The sequence below is a fragment of the Argiope bruennichi genome, chromosome 8 (assembly GCF_947563725.1).
Source record: "Argiope bruennichi chromosome 8, qqArgBrue1.1, whole genome shotgun sequence".
Classification (NCBI taxonomy): Eukaryota; Metazoa; Arthropoda; class Arachnida; order Araneae; family Araneidae; genus Argiope; species Argiope bruennichi.
In genome coordinates, this window is record NC_079158.1 from 79,493,347 (window position 1) to 79,505,749 (window position 12,403).

Consider the following 12,403-nt stretch of genomic DNA (forward strand, 5'->3'; position numbering starts at 1 on the left):
TAGCAAAAGTAAAAAGAAAGCGTTCGAGGACAGATAATGAAATGCTAGGATACACTCTCAGTTGTACATATAGTATGATTATGACTCACCTGAATTAACTTTATTAGTTAATTCAAATGCTTTCATTCTTTTTTAATAAGAAAGCCTTTATCTTTTATGTGAATAAAGAAAGAGAATTTATAAATATCATCAAGCATTTATCTTTTCTGGATTTTGCTAATTTAAAATGCTCTGTGATGATCCTGTGATAAATTTGCTTTTTTGCATATTTATTTCAAATAGTTTTATGTTTTTAATTTTTTAAATAGTTAATCCTTTTTTTTTCAAGATACAACATAAAAGATGAGTTGACTTCGAAAGGTAAAATTTCTACATTGATGGTTTCAACTCCCGATAGAAGAGATTCTGCACTTTTTTCCTGCACAGCTACCAATGCATTTGGCAAAGATGACACAAATATCCAAGTGCTTGTAGAAGGTAAGAATGCTTACAGAAGTGCCATACATATATTGCATATTGTTTGATATTAAACGATACTAGCAATATTGTATATTATTGTTGAATATTGAATAATGCAATATAATATTGCACAATATAACATTCTTTTAGGAGGATATCTGATAATATAAAAATTATGTGAGGAATCAAGAATATTTATTTCATTTTCCAAATTTAAAATACTTTAATGGCTATGTTTTTATATTTAAAACATTTTAACTTCCTCTGAAGCATGGAAGCCAGGTCATTATAAAGAAATAATTTTCATCCATTTTATTCCATTTATCATAATAATTTTTCGTAAAGTAGATAGAAATATTAGGAAGTGGTGTAATACGTGGGAAAAGCATCTAAAAGTTTAAAAAAAACATTTTGATTAAAGTTTAAAGTCACATTGCTCGAATTCTTTTAAAGCCAACGTTTACAATTTCTAATATAATTTTTGAGTTGATAATATCTAATAAAAATAAGTAAAAATGATGTTTTATTTCTCTCGTTTGTATGTACCCTAAAGCACTGTATCTAAAAGTATTCTATGCTGCATCTTGACAATGAGGACAAAAGAAAAATCAATAATTATTTTTAAAACTAAAGAAATGTTAATTTTATAATTTTAGTGATATCTGATTACAATAAACATCATTATTATTTTGACGCTTTTTGATGACTTTAAGAGAATATTAATATTCCCCTTTCCCAAAGAAATTTATTTAAGAAATTCTTTAAAAAAATCTTTATATGTAATAAAAAAGATAAACTGATGTGTGCTGTAATGTCAGTACGAGATTTCATACAAATCCGATAACCTGTAGCACAACATGTTATTTATCCCAGAATAAAAAAGTTTCTCTTCTTGGGACAAATAATGCATGTAATGAATATGCTATCAATTGCACTATACAGATAACACTAACAGTATATAAATCCTGTCTCAAAGTTATAGATCACATCTTGCGTTAAACGCAAAAATTTCAAGCAAAAAATATTAAAATAAAGATGATGATGACCAATGTTCTCTTTACAATTATTTATTTCTTAGATTTTCTCAATAGTAACAACAAAACATGTGGTAACAACATCAGATTCACGTAATTTTACACTGCTGATTAAATGAATAATTATAACAAAGTAATTGGTCGTTTACATAATATGTGGAAGCAAAATGCAGTTTACTTCATGGTACAATGCATTCCGTATTATAGAAATTGTCTTCTTTATCTTTAGGACTGGTATTACTATAGTACAAACGTATAATTATAGATGCTCTGAATATTTAAGGTAAATTTTTAAAAAAACATTTTATATATTATCTGATACTCTTATCCTAATATATTCCTCATCCTGATAGTTCCATTCATAATGATGGAAGATAATAATAAGGATCATCCTGAGTAGTTGTACTGTTTAAGGAATATTATTAGTATGATTAGAAAAATAAATATTAAAAGCCAATTTTTTGAAACAAATGTTTTTCTTACACTGAAAATATAATTCATTTTATTTAATTTATTATTATAAGTATTACGGAAGGCAACATAGATATATTTTTTTCTTCTCAAATTCAATACCAAGTGACAAAGTTAATATAGAAAAAAATATTTAATTAAATGAACTAATAGCTAATAATCAAATAATAACAATTATCATACAATAAATTCGCATACTATTAAAATAGTGTATTTGCAATCGTTTAAAAATCTCTTCTATCTAAAAATAAAACAAGTGATATTTTTTAATGAACTGTTTAGAAAGGAAAGCACTTTATTTCCGAAAAAAATAGATTTTAAATTAAAATGTCGATGATTTCATCTACCTGTAATCTAAAAGCAAAAATATATTGATTTTGATAAACGCCTTTAAAATTTTTATTTTTTTTATCCTTTTATTATCCTTTTTATTTAATCTTTTCTAAGCTTGTTATTTATTTCTTCGTGAAGCATTAAAAAGGAGAGCTCCACAAGTGGGAAAATATTGATAGAAATAAATTATTTACATCCCATCCTCATTTCATAACTCAAAAAAAGACATATTATATTTTACATAAAATAATACAAAATCATAATAAAAATGAAAGAAATTGTACTTAAATAATTAGAAAAATTCATAATATATTTAATCTAATTGAATCCACCGAGTAATCATTATATAATAAAATTATATTATAGTCAGAATAGAAACAATTGATGTTGCATTCAAAAATATAAGAAAAAGTCATTGTCAATATTTATTTGCATTGAACTAACAAAGAAATTGAATATGTAATAAGACTTTTCTGAAATGTTTGAAATTTCATTATTTCATGGCTTGTTAGGTGGGAGACAATTTTTTTGTATTTAACATATTTATGGCAAAAGAGAGCGAATGAGGTGAGTTTAAAAACGTTTCTAAAGTGAAATTTGATGTTTTTTTGTTATTCCATACAATTCCTTTTATATGAAAAATAGATATGCGTGATCTTGAATTAGATAAAAATATCAGACATCTCCCTCTGACATTTATAAATCAGAAAATATTATTTTATATATGAAAATATTTTCTTAACATGCTTGCAGGAGTTTTGAAATATAATATCCCATTTTAAAATTTAATTTTAAACGCACTAAATTATTTTAAATAAAAGTATCAAATCTATTTTTATTTACGTGGCGAAACATTTATCTCTTAATGTTTTATTCATTCATCCGAACTTATTTTATATCAGCATAAAGTGTCATATTTTGCACCTGTCGCAATCTAGAAAAAAACAGCTGCCTTTGATGGTCAAATATCTATTTTGAATATATATCTGAATTGGTTGATAAATTTCCAACCCTATATTTTTAGAGAAAATTCAACAAGGGGATATATATCATGCAGGATATTCAAGTGCTTAAAGCTCATTACTATACTTTTGATTTATTTCTAAATCAATAAAAATTTAAACTGATTCGCCCTATATATCGATTTAGTTCTTCTATTAATCGCAATTGATAATTTATAATGTTATACAATTTTAATTTTTACTTATCTATTCAATGATTACATTTTAATAATCGAAAAATCCTACATGCTTTTTGAGAAACTAATATCTAAAAATTATGCATTATAATTAATTTAATAAGAAAGCTGTTTATGAATTTCTCAATTGTCTGGTTGTATAGATTTATAAAAATTCAACATAATAATTTCTTAGGTAGTATTTTTTTCACTGCTATCTAATTAGATAAAAACTTCTCTTTTAGAAACGTCCTTGTCCTATTAATTGCCAAAACATATATAAAATGCTTGCGACTATTTAGGGATTCTTTATAATTTTTGTATCGAAAAATAGCATCTCTGAATGATTTAATTGTAGCATATAGGTTAAAATATGCAATACACTTGTGGCACTTGACCACATCGGTCGAGTGTTTAAAGGTTCTGCCATTACTTTTTCAATCCATCTTTTTTTTTTTTTTTTAATCCTCTATTTTTGGATTGAAATAAAGCCTTTGTATCCAAATTCCTTAATATCAGTAGATTACAAGGTTATTTTGGGTAGTCGATTATAAATTTGGCACACATTGACATTTCTTTTCAATGCAAAAAGATCTTCTTTGAAAAAAAAGAAAGAAAAGATCCATATTTTTGTAAATGCCTAATTGCGTTCTGTTAAGCTCTTTAAACAGTCATTTATATAAGAATAGTTAATTAATTATTCAACCTCAACTACATGAAAGTTCTTAATTCCTCCTTTGCATTCCCAACTTCCCAAGGGATAATGGTTAAATGGGAACACATATTTTGGCTTCTGATCACAACTTCGAATTGAATTGAAGAGAATATATATGAAAAAATGATAAACTGCTGTTTATCACTAATAGAATAAATATTATTGTTCTTTATAAATCATTTTCAAGCACTGTTTATATTACTGCTTTTCTATAAAAATAGCACATATTTCATAGAATATCACATTTAAAGAATCTTATTTGTTTACTACCTTTAAAGTGAAATAAATGCTCTAATTTTCTTCTTCAAAACTGAATAATATAACAGACGAGAAAAAATAAACTAAATTATGCGAACAAATAAATAAAATTAGTAAAAACTATTTTTAAAATTTATTATTATAAAGCACTGCCTTTAATTTAATAAATAATATTAATTAAAATATTAAATCCACTGTTCACTTGATTATTCTTTAGCATTTACACTACCTGGAAAAATATCTCTTTCAACGATGTTGGAGTATTGTAATAGATCTTTTATCTGATAGTTTAAAATCGCAATCCTCATTAAATACTAAAGCAAATTTTGATTTAGCTAAATGCGTGCTTTTGAAATATTCCACATCAAGTTTACAGAATCAAAGCACTAAAAATCTTTAATTTCCTATATATATATATATATATATATATATATATATATATATATATATATATATATATATATATATATAATATATAATACATAATACGATAGTTTCTAAAATATAAAGTGGTAAATTAATGCAAGTAATAATTTCCCTACAGCTATAAGAATTTATAACATATTTTGTAACGATGATTTGAAACAATTATTTTTCATTTTATTATTCTAAAACTCCATCTCAAAGAACAATGTTACTATATTAAAATCATTAATGTATTCTCTTTAAAGTATTTTGATATAATTTGCCATTTTTGAAAAAAATATAGCAGTTAGGTAATAATAAAGCTTTTTAGTCTTTGAGAAACTATTTAATAACTCAAATAAAAGAAATCTCTTGAAAATTTTATTAATGGCCTGAGAATATTTTTAAAATGCATGCTACATTTACCGTAGGCTACGATGCGTATCTTCTAATTATTCTAAGACCTTTTACATGATTAAGTCCAGGCAAAAAAAAAAACAACAGTGGCCATGTTTAGAAGATGGAGATATTCGTGCTATGAAAAAAAGCTTATCTAAAACTAAAATAAATTATCTCAAGAAAAATATTTACTTTCATAGCAGACGGTTTTAATTAAAGCATTAATCAATATTTTCTCTCAGATGGTTTGATTAATTATTAAATAAATAATTGGATTCTATTGGAAAGTAATTAAGGATGCACTTAGAATTTTCTTACATGTTGTTCAAATGGTTCGCGGCCAGATTTTTTCGGCGAAAGCTGAATTTAAAAAGGGTAAAGAAATTTGTCACTGATAAAAGTCAGTATGATATGTGAATTATCCAAATGTAATCGTCTTTCTGAACATAAAAAAATTGTTTTTCAGCCTGACAGCAGATGTCGGATATTCATATTAAAATATGTGGTGTGGGGCATAATCTTTTAATAATGGTTAACTTTCTTTTTACTGTATCCGTCTTTCAATATTCAAATAGATGATAATAATATTTTTTGACCTTCTTGTTTTGAAGAATGGGGCTAACTGGAGTTTTTTTCAACTTAACTAATAATAAAAGAAATTGTGTGCTTATATATCTATACTATTCAAACGGTCACATCGTTAATAACTTAGTAAATAAATCATAACTTAGGAATTTCCAAAATTAGCACAAATGAACTTTTGAGGGTGGAAATAAACACTTTTCATTTATTATTTTTTTAATTAATTAAAAATTAAATTATATTCAAAATTGTTATTGAACTGAAGAAAAATTTTTCATCATTTAAAATTCAAAATTCGATATTATCAGATTTTTAGTCATCGAGTAATTTGTTTCACTGATTTTTTTAAAAAATATACTTAGTTTCATTTCCAAGATGCTTTGGTTGGTTCATTGAAACTAAAATTATTTCTTGGTTTCATCCAATATCACCTATCGCGATTTTTCCCATTTTGAATGCTAAGTAAGAATGTTGTTACTTACATGCGGATTGAGATAAAGAAGTTAACATGCTGTAAAAGATAACTTGCAATTTGATGAATGCTCATTCAGCTTTGAAGCCATTCTGTGATCATGGGACTAGGTTGTATTATCGTATTCATGAGATAAACCATGAGATGAGATACGACAAACATAATAAGGCCATTAAACAAACGCGACTTTAATTCAATCAAAATTTGATTTGCAAAAGTAAAGTATTTTGTTAAAAGAATCATGACCATAGAGTTATGTATAAAAGACTTCATTAAAATTTAACATAACCTATATATCTGGAAAACACGTTGGTTGCCAAAAGGCGGATAGTATATAAATATTATGAATTTTAAACGTATATTGGTGCATATTTGATATTCCAAAACTTCCTGGAGGCTTCCAATTCAATAATTTGCAAGCGAATGCTGATATAAAGATGGCATTCACTTAGACACAATTAGAATAAAATTGCTTCTTTTTTGCAAATTTGGCTTTTACAGACTCTATAATTTACAGTTTAAACTACTGAATGTTTCAGCAATTATCAGAGTGATATTTTAAATATAATAAGACAATAATTGTTCATTGTATCGCATTCCTTTCAAAAATATATCGATGACATTGAACTCATATTATTAGCTGAATTCAATAGCCATCTAATTGTATGATAGGAAACGAACCAAAAGGAAAGTTGCTTGTTACTGTAGAAAAAGGTGTTTTCTCATTTGATTGCCGGGTTGCTGAATAGAGAACAATATGTAAAAACTATACTGGTTTTATTGTTAATCCTTTGAAATATATAGTTCCCGATACTGAAAATCCATCTAATTGTTTAAATTGCACGTTTTGCAACAAGCAAATTCTGGTTTCTTTATAAAAAAAAATCATTTCCATTTTTCTAAGCAAAATTATCTCCACTCTTTTGCAAATTATTTGACTTAAAATCTTCTAAATATTTTTAAAACACTCTGTTTGAATTAGTTTATGTTATTTCCCATCAAAAGAGTTTAAACCTTCTTTATATTTATAATGATCAAACAGCTACCTTGAAATGAAGTAATCATCCTTAAAAACATTTCAACGTTTATTTTTAAATCGAAACTGTATTATTCATGGGTCACCCTGAAATATTTATCTTCACAACTTTCTCGTTTTATGTCCTTTATTTATATTTTCCGAAAATTCAACATGAAATATTTTTAATCTTATAAGCTATCTGCTTTCATATATTTTTTTTTAACATTATGTGAAATATCTCCTTTTATTATTTGCACTTCTAACAAATCCTTAAACTGTTTCAAGCATTAATCATATAAACTTCATATTCGAGATATTTTGTTGGGTAAATAAATTGTCCTACATAAATTCAAACCTTCTCATAAGATTGCAAGCTGCAATATTTACTTTGCTTTCAAATATTGAACTATTAAGTTTCATCCATAACGTTTTAGAATAAATAAAATAGAGTTTCGTAACACATTTTTTCCAAAAATAAAAGTCAATTAGAAATAATTTAGTAACTTTATAATGCAATGATACTTATGCTTAATGATAGTGTGTATAATAGTATATATCCTGTAATCTCGAAATAATTCAATTTATAAAAAGTATTTTGAAATAGATAAAATGATATTACGCTTTCTCGGATGCACCTGTCTATAACTATAATTTTAAACCGTTAGGATACTGGTACCATATAATCATAGGAGGGGGCAGCATATTTTCTTCTCCTTTCGAAAATGACAACTAGTGATCCAGAGTATGAGAAATTAGAGAAACTGGGAGAAGAAGCCTTGAATTTTAATAACAAAACAATTTTAATAAGGGGAATTACAAAACAAAAATACAATAAAAATTAATAATAATAATAAATAAATAAAAAAAAGTAATTAAAATAATAATTAAAAATAAAAATTAATAAGAAATAATTAAAATAATAATTAAAAATAAAAATTAATAAGAAATAATTAAAATAATAATTAAAAATAAAAATTAATAAGAAATAATTAAAATAACAATTAAAAATAAAAATTAATAAGAAATAATTAAAATAATAATTAAAAATAAAAATTAATAAGAAATAATTAAAATAACAATTAAAAATAAAAATTAATAAGAAATAATTAAAATAACAATTAAAAATAAAAATTAATAAGAAATAATTAAAATAACAATTAAAAATAAAATTGAGAAATAATTAAAATAATAATTAAAAATAAAAATTAATAAATAATTAAAATAATAATTAAAAATAAAAATTAATAAATAATTAAAAATAAAAATTAATAAGAAATAATTAAAATTAATAATAATTATTACAAAACAAATTTAATAAGGCGAAAACAATTTTAATAAGGGGATTGGGAACATGGGATTGCGAACGAAAATGCACAGATGTGTCTTGTCTCTATCTTTGTATAAGATTTGAACTGTTGAACTTGTTTATTCGGAGTTACCACTATGAAAGTGACCTACTAATTCCTTCATGTCCGCATATGATGTATTATAGCCTTGAATATAACGGGCGTCTGAATAATCTATCTGGTGTCCCAAAAAATTGAACAGCTTCAACTGATGAAATATGAGCGAGGTCCTAAGCAAATGGATATTTCTAAATAATTTAATATTCCTCCACCGAAAATAATAATCTTTTTTTGTAAAAAAGGATATAGAATACATTGAAAATAGTGTATAAAAAGTGAACTAGATAACAAACAAAATATTTAGGGTTTTTTTTTTTTTTCAAGTGGCAGTATTGATAAAAATTATCTTTTTACTTTTTATTAGATGACTGTAGTGCAACACGCGTCCATTTCAACCAATAATTTCTGAAATAGCAAAACAGTTTGCGTCTTTTCTAAAAAATAATGATTCCAAAGCTAACATTTAATGGTTTTCCTCTTTTCATTAACCATTTATGTACATTATTATTGTTAGCGGAATTTTCAAAAAAATGTTCTTTTTGTAGGGTTTTTTTTATTTAAAGTTGAAACAACTAAAATATAAACTTTTTTGCCAGCCAGTAAGTAAGATAAGGGCTATAAGTGGGTATACTATTATTACATATATGCACAATACTGAACATGGGAATGCACATACTTTCTATAGAAATATCTTGACTAGATCACTACAACTGTATTTTGCTGCATTTTTCAGGTTAAAACTTACTAAGAAAACGTCAATCCTTTCAGCGCGTTACTAACACTCAGTCATTTCACAAAAATCGTGAATAGATAAATTTTGCATTCTTTTGAAATTGATATGTAATAGTAATTTTTATTGAGGCAATTAAAATATATAAGTGAATGATAAAGCAATAAATGAAACAGTGTGTGTGTGTGTGTGTGTGTGTGTGTGTGTGTGTGTGTGTGTGTGTGTGTGTGTGTGTGTGTGTGTGTGTGTGTGTGTGTGTGTGCGCGTGCGCTCGGGTGTGTGAGTGTGGGGGGGGGGGTAAAGAATATTTAATTCAAATCTGAAAATCCATAAAATCAAAGGCTTCGATGTAATTGGTATAGGGTGAAATAGATAGGGTTATTTGAAGTATATCATGATTTTTTTTTTTAAATTGGATGTTTTAGCTGATTTTCTTTAGCTTTTGAATTATTCTTCATTTCACCGCTAGGGCCGTAACTTGTCTCAACAAATTTAGAGTGGCCATTTTACTACATGTAAACATTTCTTCCAAGCTTTTTGAGACTCAATTTTGAATGTAAAGATTTTAAAACAATTTTAACGGTCACCATGTGTAATTTATGTCATCTAGTACATTTTTCTCCTTTCAATATTCTAAGAAATTTTTCAACATTTAATTTTTATTCCTTTTAGCATAAATAAATAAATACCTATGATACGAATTTTTTGTAATTTCGTATATTTTAAGATATAACTATAGTAAAAAGCCATTTTAAATGTATAAGCATTGTTGCCTAAAAAAGTTATATTTAGGCTTTCAAAAAAGTTCATTAGGCTTTCGAAAAATCACAAAATTAAATAATTTATCTATGATTAAATTAATTTCCATAAAAATAATAACACATTTTATTGTTCTTTTTTAAATTTTTTTTTTAAATTTCATTGATTTATCTTTCTTTTATTTATGTCATATTTGTCTTTTGCATCAATTCCTAAGTTCATTGTTTCTTTATTAAGTATTATTTTGCATCAATTCCTAAGGTCATTGTTTCTTTATTAAGTATTATTTTGCATCAATTCCTAAGTTCATTGTTTCTTAATTAAGTATTATTTTGCATCAATTCCTAAGTTCATTGTTTCTTTATAAAGTATTATTTTCCTAATTTTTAACTATAAGTCAACCTCTTTATCATATATGCAGTTGACTTAACGCATTGTTTCTATTATGTTTTACATATAAAAACAATTTATATTTATATATCTATTATATTTAAAACAATGGACTCAAACATTTCCCTAGCATTTTTAGGATATTTTAAAGGAATAAAACATGATTATAAACCTATTTAATCATGAATGAAATTAAATTCATAAATAACCAAGCATTCATAAATAACCATGTTTTCACGCACCACATTTGAATATCATTTTGCTGAAAATATTAAAATAATAATGAGATAAATATTAGTGCATCATAACTCATTCATCTTCATTGCTATTTAAACATTAATGATAAAATATACATGACCCAAAACACAAGTTATTACAGCACTAAACACCAGAAAGACGAATGCTTGAATTTTAATATGTTGGAGCCATTCGCTAGAGAAAACATAATTCCTGCTTCATCTTTGGATCAGGAAAGTAACATACTCATTTTGCATAATGGAGTGCAATGTTACCCATTTGGGGCTTTGCTAAGTCTCGGCTGAAATGTAATCTTTCATACCACATTGTTGTCATAACCGTTACTTGTTAAACATCGATACATATTAATTAAGCGTGCAGAACGACGATTCTAAATTAAGTGAACCTCATTTCGAGTTATTAATTTTAATGGGATCGCACTCGGATAAAGTTATTTGTCATGACTGACTGAGTAGTTCAATATGGCAAAGTTCGGAATCACTGGACCTTACAGCCGAATTCATCAATCAGTTGAGCAGTGATGTTTACCAGAGATTTGATTAAATAAATGGAAATATAGAAATATGCCGGAGCATTTTTTTTGTGGTACGCAGAACAGTATTTGAATATTCATTAAAATTGTATTATTGTGGTGTGCTTCTAATTTATTTGACTTAGAAATTCGTAGATCATATTTGTCAGTTTTTAATTGTCTGATGTAATAAATAACTCTACGGAGAGCATAGAAAAAGCATTTGAATTTTATATCAGCAATTATTATAGTAATTAATTTATTTGCAAAAAAATATGAAAAAAGCTTGAAAACTAGAATAATAAAAATTTAACTAAAAATAGAATTATAAAGACTTATATTTACTGTGCACGGGAGCTGAATTTTCACCACCTAAAGAATAGAAATAAGGAAAAAAATGGGGAATAAAATAAAATAGGGATAATTGTTAATGGGGAAAAACGACAAAATGGGGAATAATCAAAAGGGGGAAAAGGTCAAATAAATTATACGCTTTCTTAGACCATATACTGATTTTATTTTTTAATGAATCCGGCATAGGGGAAGAATGTTTTCCTCGTGATCTGGGTGTCCCGGGTTCGAGTCCCGGTTCCGGCATGGTTGTTTTTCTTCTATGTTCTATCTATGATGTCTGTGAATGTGCCCCGCTGTAAAAAGAGTTTGTGCAAGCGAATGTGAAGAAAAAACCAGAGGCGCTCACTCGGCTTAAATCGCTGGCCGATAACTTTCAGCTGGCTTGTAAAGTACCATGAGTCACAACAACAACGTTTTTGAATGATTCAATTTAGGGCTTTTCTGTTATGATTTCTGAAAACACTACAGAATAAAAATAACGTACAAGATCATAAAATCTAAAAAAAATAATTAGCTTTTCAATGATACCGTTGTGCTTGCTGTATAAATCTTTTGTGCATTTAATTCTTTTTTCACAAATAATTTTAACGTATCTTTCAACATGAATCACAAGAATTCTCAACGGATATTAAATGTATTACAGACAATAACAAAAAAAAATATTTAAATATT

At 25.9% G+C, this 12,403-nt stretch overlaps 1 protein-coding gene across 1 annotated transcript in view; it reads left to right on the plus strand.

The window, feature by feature from the left end:
- Window positions 1-12,403, plus strand: part of LOC129981975 (cell adhesion molecule Dscam2-like) — a 560,888-nt gene that overhangs the window by 399,007 nt on the left and 149,478 nt on the right. The window contains exon 13 of the mRNA XM_056093054.1: window positions 329-477. Coding sequence (XP_055949029.1) covers window positions 329-477 — 149 coding nt within the window. The remainder of the gene's footprint in view (window positions 1-328; window positions 478-12,403) is intronic.